Consider the following 19,568-nt stretch of genomic DNA (forward strand, 5'->3'; position numbering starts at 1 on the left):
CCTTCTTTATGTCCCCCGTCCCTGGCAATGGCAGTCATGCCTGTCCCCACCTGTTCCAGTCCTTACCAGGGGTGCATTCTCTCCCCCATTTCCTGTCAGCCCCTCTGCCCAAGGCTGGCCCTGGTTCCTTGCACAGATCCTGTTGGACCCCCCTGGGAAGAGGAGGGCTTCTGGTTTTTCCCTAGCTAGCTGCCCAACCCTTCTAACCCCCAGATAGCACTCTCTGAAATCTGCCAGAGCAAGGGAGGAGTGGAGCTGAAGTTAGTCCCACTGAATCCATGGTGGTGGTGTGTGTTGCTCAAACCCAGACCGTTTGATCTGCTACTATGAACATTACCCCAGGCCTCTGTTGACCTAGCAGTGGTAGGCAGGGTAAGAAACCTGCATTTTGCATCTACGTTTTAAAATTTGTTTACTTTAAATTAGTATATAATGTATGTCTATAAATTATTATAAATAATTTGTATTTATTTATATTCTCTTTATTTAACCCCTTTTTGGTCCTCCCTTCTCCACGAAGATTCCAGCTCATTCAGGTTGTGCTTAGAAGAGCCAAGAAGGGGCTCTTCTATGTGGTGTAAACACAGATTCTCCCATGGACCAGAAGCAGGAGTGGGGGGATCTTGGGAAGGTGGTGAACTGAGGATATCAGTCCCCCTTCTGGGAACCTGGGAATTTCTGTGTCCTTTCGCCAAGGTCTGTGGGTGGGTAGTTCTCTGGCCTCCTGCAATAACCACCTGTGGAGTCTCCTGCCCCATCCTCCACCTAAAAATGGCCAAGCCAACCCGCATCTGCTGCCAGCTGGCTCCCCACCCCACAAAAGCCAGGCCCCCCGGTCTGGCTGCGGTCAGCCACCTTCTTCACTGCAATTTTCGTACCTCCCTGTCCCCCGCCCGCCTTGCCCACCCACCCTGCTTGGCTGCTTATAAAACTCGCGATACTTTGAGACCCACGCATAAGTCCCATTTCCTGAAGGCGGAACTACCCTCCTCAGCTTCACAGCACCTCCTTCTGGGAGTCTATCACGTGGTTGGCACAACATGCTCTGGCGCAAGTCGGGGTACTGACGTCTGCACCAGTAACAGGCTGCTAACCGAATAGTCTTTCCAGGTATCTGCCAAGTCCGCAAAGCCCTTTCAGTTACCAGCCCTGTCCCTTCTCACACCCCGCGCAGCTCTGCAGGAAGACCGCATTTTACAGACAAACTATGGAGCCTCCCTCACCCGCAGCGACCAGGCGTCAGCCCCCAGCGACCAGGGATCAGCCCGCAGCTTCCAGCCAACGCAGCACGAGACCTTTCGGTCGCCATTTCCCGCCCAAAGTGATGACCAATCAAAAGCGAGTTCGCCCGTTCAGGAAACGGCCAATCGCCATCGGGGTCCTGGCCTGGGGTCCGCCCCCAAAGTGCTCGGAGCCAATGGCAGTTGCGTGGCTGGCGAGCCAATCAGGACACTGCGTGTGGTGCGGCGGGTCGGCAGTTGGGCGCGTGGCGTCAGACTGAGAGGAAGTTGGATCGTAGTGAGGCCAGGTGGTGACCACCATGGTACAGAGCGGCGGGACCTGGGGGACGGGCCTGGACAGGCGGTGGACCTTGGGGGACGGGCCCAGGTGGCGGGGTAGTGTCCGGAGTGTGCATGTCAGGGGCAGGCGCGGGGCTCACTCCACAGATGCAGTAAGCAGCCCCTGCCCTCGCTCTTCCAGACTCTTCCTTCTCGAGGCAACAGTCAAGGGTTGCTGTTGAGCTCTCTCATTTGTCTCAGCTGTGCTGTGAGCTCATGAGGGCACTTACAGAAATAGGCCTTTAAATAAGAGTGATAGAAGACTGTATATGCTGAAAAAATTGCTTCCTCCATTAGATAGGGTTGTGAGTTGTTTAGCCGCTCCACGTGGCATGCAGCATCTTGGTTCCCCCACCAGGGATCGAACCTGTGCCCCCTGCATTGAGAGCTCAGAGTCTTAACCACTGGACTGCCAGGGAATTCCCCCTCCCCCCCCTTTTTTTAAAGCAAAACTAAGCAAACAGGAATAGGTAGGCTTATATCCCCCCTTTCTCGTGCCTTGTTTTTTCATTGTGCAAACAGTCCGGCTCCCTCCGTGCCAGTGTGCAAAGACCTGTGTCCTTGTTTACTGCCATGTAGTATTCCAGGGTGGTGTTCCACGTCTTCAGCCTGTCTGAGTCGCTGGACATGTGGATGTTTTCCAGTCTTTTATGCATGGAGTTGCAATGAGGAATCTATGCCTGCACAGTTTCTCACTGGTGTAGGTGTATATTGGATACCACAAGTGAATGGTAGATAGTTTCAGATTCCCTTCCATCAGCAACACATATATGAGAATTCCTGTTTTCCCACAGCAGGGTAGGCTTCTGCCTTTAATTTGTCCATTTTTATGTCCTCAAGTCATAGGGATCTAGTTAATTGTTGAATTAATTACATTAATAGTTTGCACACCAATGGAACTCAACCAACACCTCTGTCATTGTGCATGTCTAAAACCAGTCACCTTTATGTGGAGAGAGGCTGGAATGACCCCTGACAGGGCTTTACCTGGCCTGGTTCACGTCTTGCTTGTTCCCAGTTAACTGAGGCTGATGTCATCCCAGCCTCTGTGTTCTCTTCTCATCACTGTGGTAGCTTCCAAACTCTATGAAGAGTACTAGATAATAACTAGATAATAATTCACACTAACATCTGCATTCTCCCTTTGCAAAAGTTGGTTTTGAGGCTTCTCTTATTGGTTATTGAACAGCATGACATCAAGCTGCTCAAATTTTTTTTTTTGTAGAGGTGATTTATTACAAGTATAAAGAAAAGGTATCTGCTATTACCTGACAGATAAAAGGAAGCTTCAGGATTAGAAGAAATTTGTGCATTTCATCATTTTTTAGGAGCTGTTATTTTTAGCAAAGCCTTTGTCTTAAATAAGAAAAATACCATGGTTAATACTTTTAGAAGAGCTATTCAGCCGTTGTTTGTTGGTATAACAGGGTCTTCTCAAGTTGAAATGCCTAAGTTCACAGTACTTAGTTTAACCAACTAAATTAGGAAACGTCTAGTGAGGGGGAGGTGGTGATGAGTTGGTGTGAAGATAACCTAAAAGAAATTACACTGATCTCTGAGAAAATGTTGTCTATTACAGATGCCTTCCCTCTGTATTAGAACGGTTTGTGTCTCAAGATGAATTTAATGGGAATTCCAGCAGTAGAAATTTTGTTTTAAATCCTACTTTATGCATCCTAGAGCCTCATCACAAAGTTGAGTACCTTCTGGAGAATCTGCCCAGCCTCAAAGGGTAAATCTTTTCTGGCTCACTATTGCAGTTTGGTTGGAATCAGAATTAGACTATCAGCTATGATTTGGCCCCTTGTCTTTCAAGGATAAGACTAGAAGCTGAATTTCTAGGCTTCCAGACCATCTCTCTTAAGGGCTAGGAGATTATAAATCTGGGATGTGATCGTAATTGTATGGTGAGAAGATAATACCCATGTTTAGAATTATCTGTTTCATGATGTGGCCATTTTGATGGCCTATTTTCTCTTCATTCAGGTTATCTCCTTTTTTTTCCTTGACCGCACCCCACATGGCTTGCGGGATCTTAGCTTGAGAGATCTTAGTTCCCCAACCAGGGATTGAACCCGTGCCCCCTGCAGTGGAAGTGCTGAGTCCTAACCTCTGGACCACCAGGGAATTCCCCAAGTTATCTCCTTTTGAGTGAGCTTCAGTAGTGTGTAAGGAGTTTGCCCATTTCATCTGTCTTGTTGAATTCATAATATTCCTTTATCCCTTTAATATCCTAGTAGTTATAGTCTCTTTTTTGTTCCTGATACTGGTAATTTGTGTCTTCTCTTTTTCTGGGTCAGTTTGGCCAGCGGCTTATCAATTTGATTGTTCAGCTCAAAGAACCAGGTTTTGGTTTCATTGACTTTTCTCTCTTTTTATTTTCCTGTTTTCTGTTTAGTTTATTTCTGCTAGTTATTATTTGCTTTTTTTCTGCATAATTTGGATATTTGCTCTTTTTCTAGTTTCTTAAGGTGGAAGCTTAGGTCATTGAATTTGGAATTTTTGAACAAACTTTTGTGTCTAAGTTCGTGAGGGATATTGGTCTGTAGTTTGCTTACTGAATATCTTTGTTGTTTTTTTTATTTATTTGTATTTATTTATTTATGACTGCGTTGGGTCTTGCTGCGCACGGACTTTCTCTAGAAGCGGCGAGTGGGGCCTACTTTTTGTTGTGGTGCACGGGCTTCTCATTGCGGTGGCTTCCCTTGTGGAGCACGGGCTCTAGGTGGGCAGGCTTCAGTAGTTGTAGCATGGGGGCTCAGTAGTTGTGGCTCATGGGCTTAGTTGCTCCGCGGCATGTGGGATCTTCCCAGACCAGGGCTCGAACCCGTGTCCCCTACATTGGTAGGCAGATTCTTAACCACTGTGCCACCAGGGAAGTCCAGTGTCTTTGGTTTTTGTATCAGGGTAATGCTGGCCTCAGGGAATGAGTTGGGAAGTGTTCCTTTCTCTTCCATTTCCTGGAAGAGTTTGCAGGGGAGGAAAAATTTTTCTCTTTGGGTTCTTCTCATTGGTCTAATAATCTGATTGACAGGTTAACATGAGAAAAACAAATTTAATTTTGTACATATGGAAGTCCTATAAGTATAGGATCTAAGAATTGACCAAAGCAGGCTGTTTATATACCTTTTTAGACAAAGAATCAGTAATTTATGAAGATTTGAGGAAAGAAAGGGGTTTTTGCTTGGGCTAGCAAGTTAATGAAGAAGTAACAAAGTTTGTTTATGCAGCTTTCTCAGCCTTAAATTCCCTATCTCCAGGGATCATGTTGCCCTCCTTTCTCCTGGCATAGGGAGGATGCCTCCCCATGGGAGCTTTGTTTCCTGCTTTCAGGGGAGCAAAGGGTCAGAGTGTTCTTCTTGTACCAGCTGATTCTCAAGTAACTTTTTTTTTTTTTTGTAAAATTTTATTTATTCATTTATTTTTGGCTGCATTGGGTCTTCGTTGCTGCTCGCAGGCTTTCTCTAGTTGCAGTTAGCAGGGGCTACTCTTCATTGCGGTGCGCGGCTTCTCATTGCGGTGGCTTCTCTTGTTGCGGAGCATGGGCTTTAGGTGCTTGTTTCAGTAGTTGTGGCATGCGGGCTCCGTAGTTGTGGCTCACGGGCTCTAGAGCGCAGGCTCAGTAGTTGTGGCGCACGGGCTTAGTTGCTCTGCGGCATGTGGGATCTTCCTGGACCGGGGCTTGAACCTGTGTTCCCCACATTGGCAGGCGGATTCTTAACCACTGCACCACGAGGGAAGTCCTATGCTATTGTTTGTTGTATGTTACTTCTATATGAGTTGTAAACCCCACAATAATAAATCTTTATTTTTGCTTTAACATTCAATTATTTTTTTTTCAGTTTTTAATTTTATAACATTACCTTAAACGTGTAAAGAGTTAATCTTATCACACTACACATGGCTGAATTTATTAAAGATAAAAATCACAAATGAGTGACACAGTTACTTGTTACATATTCTTCCCATTACAACTGACAGGTTCACTAATCATACAGTGTATTTTTTTTTAAAGATTTATTTATTGATTGATTGATTGCTGTGTTGGGTCTTCGTTTCTGTGCCAGGGCTGTCTCTAGTTGCGGCAAGCGGGGGCCACTCTTCATCGTGGTGCACGGGCCTCTCACTATCGTGGCCTCTCTTGTTGTGGAGCACAGGCTCCAGATGCGCAGGCTCAGTAGTTGTGGCTCACAGGCCTAGTTGCTCTGCGGCATGTGGGATCTTCCCAGACCAGGGCTCCAACCCGTGTCCCCTGCATTAGCAGGCAGATTCTCAACCACTGCGCCACCAGGGAAGCCCCATACAGTGTATTTTATTATTAGAAACTATAAAGGAGATCAAATCTCTAGTAATTTTTCTTCTTCTCTTTGATTAGTGTGTTGTTTCAGTGTGCAGATAGAATATAGTGTCAGTCACCAAGAGTCTCAGCAGACTTTCGTTTTTCCAGTAAGAATATCCTTGTTTATTCGCAATGTAAAAATTCCCTAGATCATTCTCTAGATCATGCATCATTTTCCATTAATTTGGTCATCAGATCAGGTAAAAAGTCTGTGTGCACCAATTTGCAGAAGTGGTCATCCAGAAGTAAGTGCTGGGCTCAATTATATTTTTAAAATATGGTATAAAGTCTTTTATATTTGCCCACATATTTAGCAGTTTTGTCATTCTTCAGTCCAATTTTGCAGTTGCAATTTTCCATCTAGTATGATTTTCCTTCTTCCTGGAGAGATTCCTTTAACATTTTTTTTTGTAGTGGTGACTACTACTCTCAGCTAATGATTAATTCTCTCAGCTTTTGAATGCCTGAAAAAGTCTTCATTTTGCCTTTTATTTTAGTTCTGTTGAGGTATACTTGACATAAAGTATTCACTGAAAGTGTATAATTTGACAAGGTTTAATATTTATTAACATCTTGATTATCCATGAAATCATCACCTCAATCAAGATAATGAACATATCCATCACCCCCAAAGTTACCTGGTACCCCTTTGTAAATCCTCCCTTCTGCCTCACCCCCTTTCTCTCCCCCACTAATCCACATTTCTGTATTTTCTAGGATTTTGTATGAATGGGATCATTGAGTTAACTTGTTGTTGTTTGGATTCTTTCACTCACTATAATTATTTTGAGATTCACCCATGTTGTTGCAACACAGTTCATTTTTATTGCTGAGTATCTCCTTTTTTGTATGTGGTAAACTACACATGACAAACTTACCATTTTTACCATTTTTAAGTGTATAATTCAGTAGCATTAAGTACATTTACATGTTGTATAACCATCAGCACTATTTCCAGAACTTTTTCATCATTCTCAAATCTTCTTAGTATATAATCTGCTGGGGGGGGGTTTGTTTTTTATTTTTTACACAATTTTTTAAAAATAAATTTATTTATTGATTTATTTATGGCTGTGTTGTGTCTTCATTGCTGTGCACGGGCTTTCTCTCGTTGGTGTGAGCCGGGGCTACTCTTCGTTGCGGTGCGTGGGCTTCTCATTGTCGTGGCTTCTCTTGTTGTGGAGCATGGGCTCTAGGCGCATGGGCTCAGTAGTTGTGGCTCGCGGGCTCTAGAGCGCTGGCTCAGTGGTTGTGGCACGCGGGCTTAGTTGCTCCACGGCATGTGGGATCTTCCTGGACCAGGGCTCAAACCCGTGTCCCCTGCATTGGCGGGCAGATTCTTAACCACTGTGCCGCCAGGGAAGCCCTTTTATACAATTTTTAAAGTACACTTTTCATTTATAGTTACTACAAACTATTTATAATCTGTTGTTAATCTCATCCAGCGTGTTTTTCATTTCAGACATTGATAAAAAAAGACATTAGCAATTTGAGTTAGGTCTTTTTTATATCAAACATGTCTCTCCTTATCATGTTCATTTTTTCCTGTACTTTCCTGAGCATGTAGATATATAATAGTTATTTTAATGTCCTTGTTTACTAATTCTATCATCTGTCATTTCTGGGTCTGTTTTTATTGATTGCTTTTTCTCTTCATATGGTAATAGTTTCTGACTTTTCTAGGTTTTATTTTTTAATTTTCTGGTGTATATGGTAAGTTTAGATTGGATACCAGACATGAATTTTACATTATTGGGTGTTCTTTCAACTGTTTCTAGGCTTTTTGGGGGATGCTATTTGTATACCTGGGAACAATTTGATCCTTTTGAGGCTTGCTTTTCAGCTTTCTTAAGTGGGTTCAGACCAGCCTTTAGGGTTGGCCTCACTTGACCCCACTACTGAGGACTCCACCTAGTGCTCTGTGAGTTAGGATGTCTTTCTGCCATGGCAGGTGTGAGCTCAGGGGTTCCTCCCCACCTGTGCTGAGCAGCCCACAGTGAGGACTCGGGGCCCCCTGCTGATCTCCCTGAGCTCTCTCCATGCAGCTGTCTCTCCTCCAGATAGAAAGCCAGCACCAGGCTTTCTAGCTGCCTCGATCTCTCTCAACACAGGATTCTCTCTGCTCAACTCAGGGAGATCCCTGGGTTTCTCCTCTCTTGGCTGCAGCCTGGACACTCCCCAGCAGCCTTCTGGGGCATCTGTAGGGCTTGCCTTGTTTCCATGCTCTAAGGAATCACTTACTGTCTTCTGCTGCCTGTTGTCTAATGACTGAAAAGTGTTACTTCATGTTTTTTTTCTAAGCCATTGCTTGTATCAGGTTGGTAAATACAGCCTTAGGTGGAAATAAAATGGCTTGACTGCTTATTTTGTATAAATTTTTAACGCTTTTTATTGATTGCTGGGAAGATGTTTTATTTATTTATTTATTTATTTGGTTGTGCTGGGTCTTAGTTGTGGCAGGCAGGCTCCTTAATGGCGTCTCACCGGCTCCTTAGTTGTGGCAGGCGGGCTTCTTAGGTGTGGTATGCAAACTCTTAGTTGTGGCATGCATGTGGGTTCTAGTTCCCTGGCCAGGGATCAAACCCGGGCCCCATGCATTGGGAGTGTGGAGTCTTAACTGCTGCGCCACCAGGGAAGTCTCGCTGGGAAGATGTTTATAATGGCTGTATTCCTATTCACAGTTCAAGTGTGTCTCCATCCATGCTCAGACATAAAAATGATCATTGGAAGCTCATGGGACAATAATGTCTGATAAGACCTTAAGAAACCAAAAGATTTTAGAGATATTAATTTAAGACGTTGGGTCTCATTTGCGTGCCACATAGTGACAATTGCCTTGAAGCTGGGGGGCCTCACATGTATGTTCTGGTTCCCAGCGCGAGTGCATCTCTATCCACGTGGGGCAGGCGGGGGTCCAGATCGGCAATGCCTGCTGGGAGCTGTACTGCCTTGAACATGGAATTCAGCCCGACGGCCAGATGCCAAGCGACAAAACCATCGGCGGTGGGGATGACTCATTCAACACGTTCTTCAGTGAGACCGGGGCTGGCAAGCATGTGCCCAGAGCCGTGTTCGTGGACCTGGAGCCCACCGTGGTCGGTAGGTACCCTGAGACTTAGAAGGGGAAGCACAGAACCTTTGCTGGGTTCCTCCAGATCAGAAGCCCGAGGTAGTTTCCAAGGGGAGCTGCCAGGAGAGAGCACCTTTCAGTGGCGGCCACCCAGGAGACAACAGAATGTCACCCTAGAGCCCGTGAGACCCAGGCCACAGAGGGCGCCCAGCAAAAGTCACGCTGATGTCTAGTATGTCAGGGCCATTTCAGCAACACCCCGGGTGTAGCTGTGGGTGTGACCGAAACATGCACGCGCAGAACCGCCTGTGCGGTGTGAGCACTCCCCCGCCTTTGGGAACTGGCCACACTGGCATTTGTTCCCCGGGTTGACTGGACCTTCCCAGAGCCATAAACAGCAGATAAGGCACGTGTATCACACGGAGACCTTTTCTGTGAGACGCTGACGCTGCTGGCCTGCGAGGCGCAGCACGTGCCTGTAGAATTGAAGGTTTCCCCGGACCTGGCCATCCCGGTGAGTCAGCGACCGTCCTTAGAGTCTCGGGCACACTGTCCTCTCTGCAGATGAAGTGCGCACGGGGACCTACAGGCAGCTCTTCCACCCGGAGCAGCTGATCACCGGGAAGGAGGACGCGGCCAATAACTACGCCAGAGGCCATTACACCATCGGCAAGGAGATCGTCGATCTGGTCCTGGACCGGATCCGCAAACTGGTGAGAAGGGCCCTGGGAAGGCCTCCTGGACAGGAGGGGAGGCCCGGGATCTCCCCGGGACATCACTTTGGCAAAACCCAGCAGAACCATGAGTGCAGGGTCTTCCTTTCTGGTGTGGCCGCAGTGCGTCCACGTCTGTGACTGCTAAGTGTGATGCGTGTTCCCTGTGGATGGGTTGAACCCGTATAGTGAACCTGCAGAGGAAGAGTGTGCCGTGACCGGGGCCCTTTGGGGCCCATGGGGGCGGTGGCACAGCTCGTGCGGGCGTGGCCTCACGGCCTCTGCTTTCCCGCAGGCGGACCTGTGCACGGGCCTGCAGGGCTTCCTCATCTTCCACAGCTTCGGGGGTGGCACCGGCTCGGGCTTTGCGTCTCTGCTCATGGAGCGGCTCTCTGTGGACTACGGCAAGAAGTCCAAGCTGGAGTTCGCCATCTACCCGGCCCCCCAGGTGTCCACGGCCGTGGTGGAGCCCTACAACTCCATCCTGACCACGCACACGACCCTGGAGCACTCGGACTGTGCCTTCATGGTGGACAATGAGGCCATCTATGACATCTGCCGGCGCAACCTGGACATCGAGCGGCCCACGTACACCAACCTTAACCGTCTGATCGGGCAGATTGTGTCCTCCATCACGGCCTCCCTGCGCTTTGACGGCGCCCTCAACGTGGACCTGACGGAGTTCCAGACCAACCTGGTGCCCTACCCCCGCATCCACTTCCCCCTGGCCACATACGCCCCGGTCATCTCGGCCGAGAAGGCCTACCATGAGCAGCTGTCCGTGGCCGAGATCACCAACGCCTGCTTCGAGCCGGCCAACCAGATGGTCAAGTGTGACCCTCGCCACGGCAAGTACATGGCCTGCTGCATGCTGTACAGGGGGGACGTGGTCCCCAAAGACGTCAATGCGGCCATCGCCACCATCAAGACCAAGCGCACCATCCAGTTTGTGGACTGGTGCCCGACTGGGTTCAAGGTAGGCTGGGCGGTAGCGCGTGTTCACCTTTCCGCCCGCGGCAGATCCTGGGATGGGGTGCTGCCCCTTTGTGGAGGGTACCCTGTTCCAGGGAAGCCGGGCTGGGTCATGGATTAGTGAGCTGGGGGACAGTTCTCATTCCTTCACTGGTGTCTCTAGAACTTCCTTCCTGAGTCATCACATGATACAGCTCTGTGAGCGTATTTTTTACAGAAATTATCTGGAGGAGTTCTTGGGTGGAAAACATAGGTTGATTTAGAAATAAGATGTTTTTTCTTATAGTAATTTTTCTTAGAATAGAAATGTAGGAATTTTCTGGGCGTTTTGGTAATTTATGGGGATATTTGAACTTGGGGCATTACTGTAAACTGACTGTTGTCTCTGAATTCCACTTGATTCCATCGGCATGTAAAAATTACATCCAATTTAAGTGTCGTATGGAACGTTTGGTTTACAGCACTGTCATGAATCCTTCTGTGGAGAAGTGGAGATTGGGGAGCCTATACAGTGTGTCCTGGGTTGTCCTCAGACCCAGCTTGCTCCGACCTTCCACTGGACACAGGACAGAAACCTTGCACCTTACTTGATTCCCAGCCTTCCCTCTGGGAACGGAACTGTGCTTCACTGAACCTTGCTCTTAGGGCCTCCCCTGGCTCAGACCCCCGCTGCTGCGGTGGGATCTTACCTAGGAGTCTGGGTTTCTTCCTCTGGTCCAGGGCTCAGCACAGATGGCCGACCCATCACCTGGTTTTATGAATGGTTTCATGTGCGCACAGCCGTCCCCGCTTATTGGCTCATTGCTGTGGCAGCTCTTGTGCTGCAAAGACAGGGTTGAGCATCTGTGACAGAGCCCCTGTGGCCCAGCAGCCTAGAACGTGTGCCGTAGCCCCCTTGACAGACCCTGTATCTCCTGCCGAAACCTCTGGTCACGTGATCCCTGGTCTGAACCTTGGACTGCCTCTCCCTTGGTCCCAGTGCTGGGATCTCGATCCCTCCCTCTTACTTAGCGCTCATGTGGGCCGCGTCCATGGCAGTGGTCACAGCGTCAGGGACCTCTGACAGTGTGCTTGTCACTCTGCTATGTGTACACTGTTTGGTGGGAAAGCAGAGGGTGTGACCTGCCCTCGTGATTCTGCCACAGTTGTGTTCTCTGAGTCTGCCTGGGTGGAAAAGGCTCAGCTACAGACATTAATCCTCATCTTGTTGAACCCTCTGGAGAAAATAACATATGAAGAATCCCAAGCAGTGTCCCTTCTTAGAGGGAAGATAGTCCTATCACCTGTGTACCTATCACGTGTCACAGTTGCTGGGACACAGCCTCTCCAGCAGCTTGGGTGTGAGCCAGGGTGGCAGGCTCTGGGGCTCCTCTTTCCGTTTTCCTTGTCTGGAAACCAGAATCCTGCTTTCCTGGCACCTTGCTTGGCACACAGCTGGGCCTAGAGTACAGGGTGGCCCCAGCCTCCCCGGGTCACCAGCGAGCACCTCCATGCCTTCTGATTCCACGAACGCAGCCACCATTCCTGGATTGACGGAAGCTTCACGCAGTGCTTTCTCCCCTTCTTTGGCAGGTGGGCATCAACTACCAGCCCCCCACAGTGGTCCCAGGGGGAGACCTGGCCAAGGTGCAGCGGGCCGTGTGCATGCTGAGCAACACCACGGCCATCGCCGAGGCCTGGGCCCGCCTGGACCACAAATTCGACCTCATGTACGCCAAGCGTGCCTTCGTGCACTGGTATGTGGGGGAGGGCATGGAGGAGGGCGAGTTCTCGGAGGCCCGGGAGGACCTGGCAGCACTGGAGAAAGATTACGAAGAGGTGGGTGTGGACTCGGTGGAAGCGGAGGCCGAGGAAGGGGAAGAGTACTGAACGGGAGGGAGCGGGCTAGTGGCCCCCTGTACCCCGCCAACTGTCATGTTACAGATGTTTATCTACAGTTTCTGAATTAAACCTCTGTTGTGCTCACCTGGAACATGCTCATCTGTCCACAGGAGCAGGGAGGACCCCTCTGCTGGGCCATGTGGACGGCTGTCCAGCTGCTTGGGCTGCGCTGCCGGGGTGGGTGGACCTACATCTGTTGAGGAGCCTCTGCTTATGTGACGTGACCCAAGGGCAAAAAGTCAGTGTTTCCAATCCAAGGTTTAAAAACAAATAATTCTAGGAAAACTGAGTTAGGTTTTTCAATTGAATTTGCCATTTTTCAGGCTTCTTTATTGATGGGACAAGTGGACTAAGGTGTAAAAGCTTAGAAGTGGAGTTTGTAAACCTGAGGTCCATGTAAACCTGTAAAACTGGGTCAAATGTGGAAGGTCAAGACATTTTGGGGGAAAGGGTTTTACTGGATTCTCTGTGGCATGCATGACCCACAGAGGGTTAAAAGTTCTAGGTCACGGCTCTTCTGTCCTCAAACCCCTGCTGCACCTGAGCGCCCTGGGAGGGCCTCAGTGAAAACGCAGAAGACCTGGTAATATGCACGTTTTCTCACAGGCTCAAAAATGAGGTCTGGGAGGTGGGGTCACTGGTTGAAGTCACTTGGTTGGTTCAGCTGAAGCGTGACGAGGACCAGCACACAGAACTAATTATAAATCTCTGTGCCTTAATATATTCAAAAGGTAACAAAAGACATCTTGAACAGACCCTCAGGTTTTCAAAGAGGTTTATTACCAACGGGAGGAGCAGCCTGTCTGAGAGGCTGGCAGCCCGCGGTGGGCCCATGTGAATCCTCTTGCTCAGGTGTTGCTCCGCGTGGGGCTCTTCCCTGGCCCGCCCCCCTTGGGCAGCCTGGTGGCGCTGGGCTGGCGGGGTATCCTCTGGCTGGATCCTTCCCGGACGCCACGCTCTGGCAGCGCCTGGCCTCCGCCAAGGGCACCGCTGCCTTTGTTTCTCCCTGAGCAGACACAGAACACAGGCGTTAGTAACCTGGCAGAGGCCACCTCGCAACACCTATTGTCTGTGTCCCGAGAGCAATGCTGGGGCAGCTTGGCGTGTCGACCCCCAGCAACTGCCCTCCCTGTCAGACTGGTGACGCAGGAAGCATGTTAGTCAGGCTTCTGGATTTGGATCTTGGAAGCTCTTCCTCATACATTTTCCTCCCTCTCCCCTCAGTGTTCTACAGATATTCAGGTTCACCGGGTCCTATGACTGGGCTCCTGCTGAGGACGCGCCCTGTCCATGGGGCGGTCATGCTCAGGTGCAGAGCACAGCTCCGGCCACTCCCCCACTGGTAACCTGCCAGCTTTAGTCTGTCTTGTGCCGACAGCCAGGAAGGTCTGCAGTCATGCCTGGGCCAGTGCCTGTGGCATCAGCAACAGAGAGGACCCCAGGGGACAAGCGTGCCTGGGCCACAGTCCCTCCCCACTGGGCCTGCCTCAGCCTGGGCTCTCCTCCGGCTTGCAGCTCTGACCCCCAGCCTCCATCCCGGTTTAGTCCAACAGCCTGCAGTGGGGAACCGGGGGCTCTTGGACAGAAGACATGACAGTTTCCTAGGGGCTTGTTGTTTCTGCTCACGGGCTGTCACCTTGGGCAAGGGGAGGGACCTGCATTTGAGACTCAAGTCCGTGCTCTAATCCTCACACCTAACTTCTCCCCAGGACTCCTGCAGGGATAGGATGGCCCTTCTCAAGACACTTTCTGAGAAAGTTCTTCCTCAGAGAGCAGGAGGTCTGTGCTGCCTGGCACGGCGTGGGGGTGGGGGGTGGTGGGTTGCAGTGGCATCAGCTTGGAACCCTGACAGCTTGGGTTTCCCTGGCGTTGCTTCCCCCTCGAGAACCCGTGTGTACTCGATTTGACAAAAGTGTAGTAGTAACGGGTTCGCCAGTGCCGGGCGGAGTAGACAGGAGCGTGTGGTAGGGTGAAGCCGGGCCAACTCTGTCCCAGTGACTCGCGGAGACAGGAGCAAAGAGAAACATCACCCCTCATCTCTGGTACAAATGCTAATCTTCTGGTCCCCACTGACTGGTCCTGTGAGTGCATGGGCCCCACCACCCTGCAGGGTCTCCCAATGTGCCAGTGCCCTGCTCAGGCCATGCTCCCTCCTCTCCACCAAGGCTGAGCCGGGCCAAATCAGGTCCGTGGAGCCCATGGCCTAGCCCTGGGTGCTGGGTGCTCCCAAAGCACAGCTCAGGCGTAGCTCCACCGCAAGCAGCAGGGCGGGTCCCAGCTGCAGGCCTCACTTTGAAGCCAGCTTTGCTTTGGCTTGCACATGTGTGTTTCCTCTCCCCCTCAGTGTAATGACCAGGGCCCCTCTGGACACTCAAGGATGACAGGAAACTAGAAAAGAGCAAGTAATGTTCATCTTTAAATCTGACGAGGCCGATAAACCCTGGAAATAAGAAACATGTAACTTTGAGTCATAGAAGGTGTCAAGAAAACTATCTAAGGATGAAAGTAGCCCATTTATCCAGCTCAGTGTGATTCTTAGAACCCTAAAGGAATCACATGCTTTGGGCGTTCTTGGGGAGACCCACTCAGGCCTCATTTCACACGTGGCTGTGGAGGTCAAGAAGGTTTGCAGGGCCCAGTGGACCCAGCAAGGGGCATCTGGGAGCTCGTCAGGCCTGCTCCAGCTCCCTCCTGACGGTAATTAGGGTCCGATGGAATGCAGTGAGGGCTGGGGCTGAGCCAAGGGTGACCACAAGCTGCGGTGGGGGTGGTGGGGACATGCTCCCAGGCCTGGTTCCTGTGGGGCCCTCTTTAAGGGTCAAAGACAGACAAGGGTGTCTGTTAAAAACAGTCTGGTTTACCCCCCTACCCCTGAAACCAGCTGTGGCCACTCAGTGTTGGATGCCCCCTAATGAAGCAAATGCCCCGAATTCACCAGCCCATTGCCACCTGTGACTCAGGGGGCCCCTGAAGCTGGGGAACCACCCAGACCCGGTAGGACCCACTCTGCCGTTGACTTTTGGAGTGGCCCCCGGGACCCCTGATCACCCACCCTGAGAGCTCTGCCGCAGAGCTGGGCGGGGACGAGAATTATAGAAAGCCCCAGAGCGCTTTCTCCTGGGTGGTGGGCACACCCCCTTGTGGAATCACAGGCCAGATGGCTGCCGAGGCCAAATGTCAGTGACCGGCTGTGAGCCAACACGGAAGGCATGTTGTGTGCGGAGGGGTGGGGGAACGGGTGGGTGAGAAATGAGAGGGAAAGAATACACCACAGCCCTGCTATCTGCAAGGCCGGCTGGCGGGGTCTGGTGGCCAGGATGAGCGGGCGGCCAGGGGTGTGCAGAGCACACAGCAGGGGCTTGATCGGTGCTTCCAGAACAGATACAGACAGAACAATGCACAACACGGACTGCACGTGTGCGCTTTAACCTTTAACTCAGCCCACACTTCTGGGGAGGTGATCCCCACATGGACGTGCCTGACTCTTCCAGGCACACGGCCCAATGCCGTGTTGGGGAGAAGCTCGGCGTGAGTGCTCTGCAGCTGCGCTGCCGCCAGAGATGTGCTGCAAGCCACCTGCGTGGTCTTTAGCTTTTTCAAGAGCCATGTTAAAAAGTAAAAGAAACAGGAAATTGACTTAAATGTTTCAATTAACCCAAACATCCAGTATGTCATTTTAGTGGGTAATCAGTATAAAAGTTATCCGTGAGGTGTCCATTACCTTCTGGTGCCAACGCTCGGGTACCTCTCCTCATGGCTCCGCACACCAGACTCCACCTTATGCTTTCCGGGGGGGACATCTTTTTAGAATGTGTGGTTTCCCTAAACTTCAACAGCACACAACTGAACCTAACTCCGCGTCCTTAACAAGACAAGCATGACCCCCCTGAGCTCTCAGGACAGAAATGGTGAGCCTGACAGGCCCCACAGGGCACCTGGATGGCCAGGGGACAGGAACCCAGAGAGCCAAGCCCTTGAGTGGGGCTCCAGCCCTTGATCTGGGTCAACCTCACTCCGATTCTGAGGGAAACCTAAGGCCAGCTGGCTCCAACGTTCCCAAACCCCCACCACCAGCCTAGACCACCAAGGTTCCCCACTGCTTACTCTGTGAAAATGCTCCTTATTTTCTCTACCCAGATCCTGCCATTAACCAGGTGACCAGAGATCTGTGTGGACAGATGCTATGACATGCAGCCTCAGAGATCTATCTCATTGGTGGCCTCTGCCTCTGGCCTCAGTGTACTCCTGGCATGGCCCCTCATCTGCCCTCTACCTCCACTGGGCATCTCCCCAGGGCCTCAGTGCCCTTGTACCCTGGCTGGTGGCCGCCCAGCCCAGCAGGACCTATGGCCTGAGCACTCAAGGGGAAACGACCCTGTGGGGCCCAGTGCCCCATGCCACTCTAGTCCCTGGCCCGGGGCTTCCTCCCATCCCTCTATGCGGTGCTCCCAGCCCCGCACCCCAACACACCCTTGACTGCACCCTCTCCCTCCCTCCCCTCACACCCCAGCTCAGCCCCCTCCCAGGGGCTGCAGCAGCGCACAGGACTCTGCAGCTGGTGCAAGGGCCCTGCCCCCAGCTTGTTTAACGCCTGCCGCTCCAGCAAGGCCGGTGCTGTCCTTCGAGACTGGATGCCCGTCACTGTCGGTATGTCTAGCCACTGGATAGACAGCATGTCCACCCTGCAGCCCCACTGTGCCCTCAGCACTGAGAGCAGGCTTGGCACTGAGCAAGGGAGGGAGTGGCAAAACCCCCGAGTGAGGGGATCTCTCTCCTTTAGTCCCCACGCTCCTCAGGCCCCCTGTCCAAGCTCCAGGCACACCTGGAACAGCAAGGTGGGTGATGTAGGGAGGGGCACGTGGGAGGGTGCAGCTAGAGCTCCCATGGGATTTCACACTCTAATACACCAGCCTCATCGTGCCTGGCAGTGCCTGGAAGGCACCCCCAGCTCAGGAACCAGGCAGTTGAGGGGACCCATGGTCTGATCCTCCAGGCAGCCAGTCCAGGGGGGTGATGGCATCTAAGAGGCCCAGGTGCCTGTCACACCTCAGGCTTTGCTCTCCACAGCACACCACGCTGTCCCTTCCCTGCCCCTTGGGTGTCCTCCTCTGGGCTGGGGGCAGCTCTACAGAGCGCAAGTCTCACCAGCAGAGTTAGCCTTTGGGGACGTAGTGTGGGCCTGTCCTGTGAGCACTACACTTGTCTCTAATGAGCGGAGCTGTGAAATCGCGCCCTCAGTCCCTAAGCTGCGGGGCAGGGATGGCCCACTGGGTCCTGCCCTTGCAGCTCAAAGCTGCTCTGCCTTTCTGGGGGCCACAGCAGTTTCCACGGAAACAGGAGAGAGTACCAACCCCCAGAGATAAACCAATAAACGCAACCTGCAAAAGGAGAGAACAGGCAGCAAGAGAACCGGAGGGAACCGGGGGGCCCCGGAGAAAGAGGCGAGTGCGAGGCAGCTGGGCCGTGGAGCAGAACTGGAGAGGCCGCAGGCTGCAGGGCCGAGGAAAAGGAGGGCCTTGCGGGGGGGGTACAGTTCTCGGCAGAGAGAAAGGAGGCCGCTGGAGGTCAGAGAGAGACACAAAGAGAGCAGACAGCGTGCATCAGTGAGAAGGCCTGCGCAGACTCCAGTGCCCAGGGCCTCTCAGGACGGGGGCACGGGCGCCCAGGGCCCAGGCACACCCACCCACAGGGCCCAGCTGCCCTCCGCCCCAACGTCAGCCCCTTCTCAGGATGTTTCTGGCTCAGGAGCCAGCCTGGAGGTCCTGCTGCATTTCAGAGGGTTTCTGGAATGGGGAGCAGAAGTGACACCCGAAGCGGATTAGCGCTCCATCATGACACTCTGGTCACCAGCACCTGCTCATCTCCCAGCCATGACCCTCCAGACTGAGGAGGCCCCTCGGGCCTCTGTACCCTGCCAGCCAGGGCTGCCAGGCTGCACCCACCCGCAGCCCAAGGATGGAAGCTTCGCTGTCCAGATTCCTGGGCAGGACCTGGGCCGGGTGGGGTGCCAACAAGGGCACGCAGGAAGGCCTCTGCCCGTCCTGCTCCCTGAGGACTTCCGTACAGGCTATACAGGCCATGAGGACAGGAACCAAAGCTGCCTTGTTCCTATGTTTGTGGGATAAAAACGTGAGAGCAGAGGTGGGGAGAAACTGGGGTCGCAAAAATCCCAGACGAGGTCTAGCCTGCCTGGGTCTCCCACCCTGTGTCCTCCCGATCTGGAAATGCACCCTCAAAGGTGGCAGCAAAGTCGAAGCTAGGGACGGGAGCCCAAGGGGCCAGACCTTGGATGGGCCCAGCCTGTCCTGGGACAAGAGGAACAGAAAGGCCTGGCCACTCAGGGCCAAACCCGCGCGGTGCCAGGCGCTGCCCCCTTTCCGCCCCCGTCCCCCTCCCCGCCGCCCGGGCCCGGCTCTGACCTCGGGTCTCAGGCACGCCGGGCGTGGGCAGGGGCGCCGCCGCGGGGTCCTGGGGCTCGCTCGCCAGCCTCTGCCCGGCGCACATGGACTTGAGCATCTGGAAGACTGCGAGGGGCGCCACGTTTAGCTTCAGCAAGTCCACCAGGATCCTGGCGAGAACACACGCTGCGGCAGTGAGCCCTACTCGCCCGGTCCGGCAGTCCCCGGGGACCCCGACTACCCCGGGACCCCGCCTCCGCCGGGCGCTCACTTGAACACGTCGGGGTCCATGGCGCCGCCCGCCGCCTGCGCCAGCTCGAACAGCTCCATCTCCTCGGCGCTCAGCACCTTCTTCCGCCGCAGCGCCAGCTTCTGCAGGGCCGCCTCCAGCCCCGGTGGCGGCCCCGGCCCGGGCCCCGCGCCCGGCGCCGCCATCTGCGGACCGCGGAGGGTGCGCGTCGCTGGGTCTGGTCTCCGCTCCGCCCGGCCCCGCCCGGTCCGGCCCGCCGCGCCCCCTACCGGCCCGCCGCGCGCCCCTCTCCCCGCAGAGCCCACGTCATCCGGCGCTCAGACCCGGGCCCGGGCGGCTGCGGGCGTGCGTAAGACCGGGCCCTTGGAGACGGGGCTTCCCCGCGC

At 52.6% G+C, this 19,568-nt stretch overlaps 2 protein-coding genes across 2 annotated transcripts; one reads left to right on the top strand and one right to left on the bottom strand.

Annotated features, from left to right (window-relative positions):
• The first annotated feature begins 8,756 nt into the window (after positions 1-8,756).
• LOC137776287 (tubulin alpha-3 chain-like) lies at positions 8,757-12,522 on the top strand. Its single transcript, XM_068562582.1, has 4 exons — positions 8,757-8,937; positions 9,619-9,681; positions 9,977-10,657; positions 12,226-12,522. Exons 1-4 carry the CDS (start codon positions 8,824-8,826, stop codon positions 12,520-12,522), a joined length of 1,155 nt encoding a protein of 384 aa, XP_068418683.1. The 5' UTR covers positions 8,757-8,823.
• A 770-nt stretch (positions 12,523-13,292) lies between these two features.
• Positions 13,293-19,433, bottom strand: LOC137777028 (mitotic-spindle organizing protein 2). The gene is made up of 3 exons (XM_068563790.1): positions 19,204-19,433; positions 18,954-19,102; positions 13,293-13,540 (listed from the first exon to the last, which is right to left on the bottom strand). Exons 1-3 carry the CDS (start codon positions 19,365-19,367, stop codon positions 13,383-13,385), a joined length of 471 nt encoding a protein of 156 aa, XP_068419891.1. The 5' UTR covers positions 19,368-19,433; the 3' UTR covers positions 13,293-13,382.
• Positions 19,434-19,568: the final 135 nt, after the last annotated feature.

Source organism: Eschrichtius robustus, chromosome 14 (genome assembly GCF_028021215.1).
Source record: "Eschrichtius robustus isolate mEscRob2 chromosome 14, mEscRob2.pri, whole genome shotgun sequence".
Lineage (NCBI taxonomy): Eukaryota > Metazoa > Chordata > Mammalia > Artiodactyla > Eschrichtiidae > Eschrichtius > Eschrichtius robustus.

What these genes read in the sequence shown, in the direction of transcription:
- LOC137776287 (XM_068562582.1), top strand. Translation starts at nt 8,824, where the DNA reads ATGCCTGCTGGGAGCTGTACTGCCTTGAACATGGAATTCAGCCCGACG. An exon ending in CAACACGTTCTTCAGTGAGA is followed by an intron (nt 8,938 to 9,618) that starts CCGGGGCTGGCA and finishes AATAACTACGCC; the next exon opens with AGAGGCCATTACACCATCGG. An exon ending in GGTGCCCGACTGGGTTCAAG is followed by an intron (nt 10,658 to 12,225) that starts GTAGGCTGGGCG and finishes CTTCTTTGGCAG; the next exon opens with GTGGGCATCAACTACCAGCC.
- LOC137777028 (XM_068563790.1), bottom strand. Translation starts at nt 19,367, where the DNA reads ATGGCGGCGCCGGGCGCGGGGCCCGGGCCGGGGCCGCCACCGGGGCTG. An exon ending in ATGGACCCCGACGTGTTCAA is followed by an intron (nt 19,103 to 19,203) that starts GTGAGCGCCCGG and finishes TGTTCTCGCCAG; the next exon opens with GATCCTGGTGGACTTGCTGA. An exon ending in CGGCGTGCCTGAGACCCGAG is followed by an intron (nt 13,541 to 18,953) that starts GTCAGAGCCGGG and finishes GTGTCTGCTCAG; the next exon opens with GGAGAAACAAAGGCAGCGGT.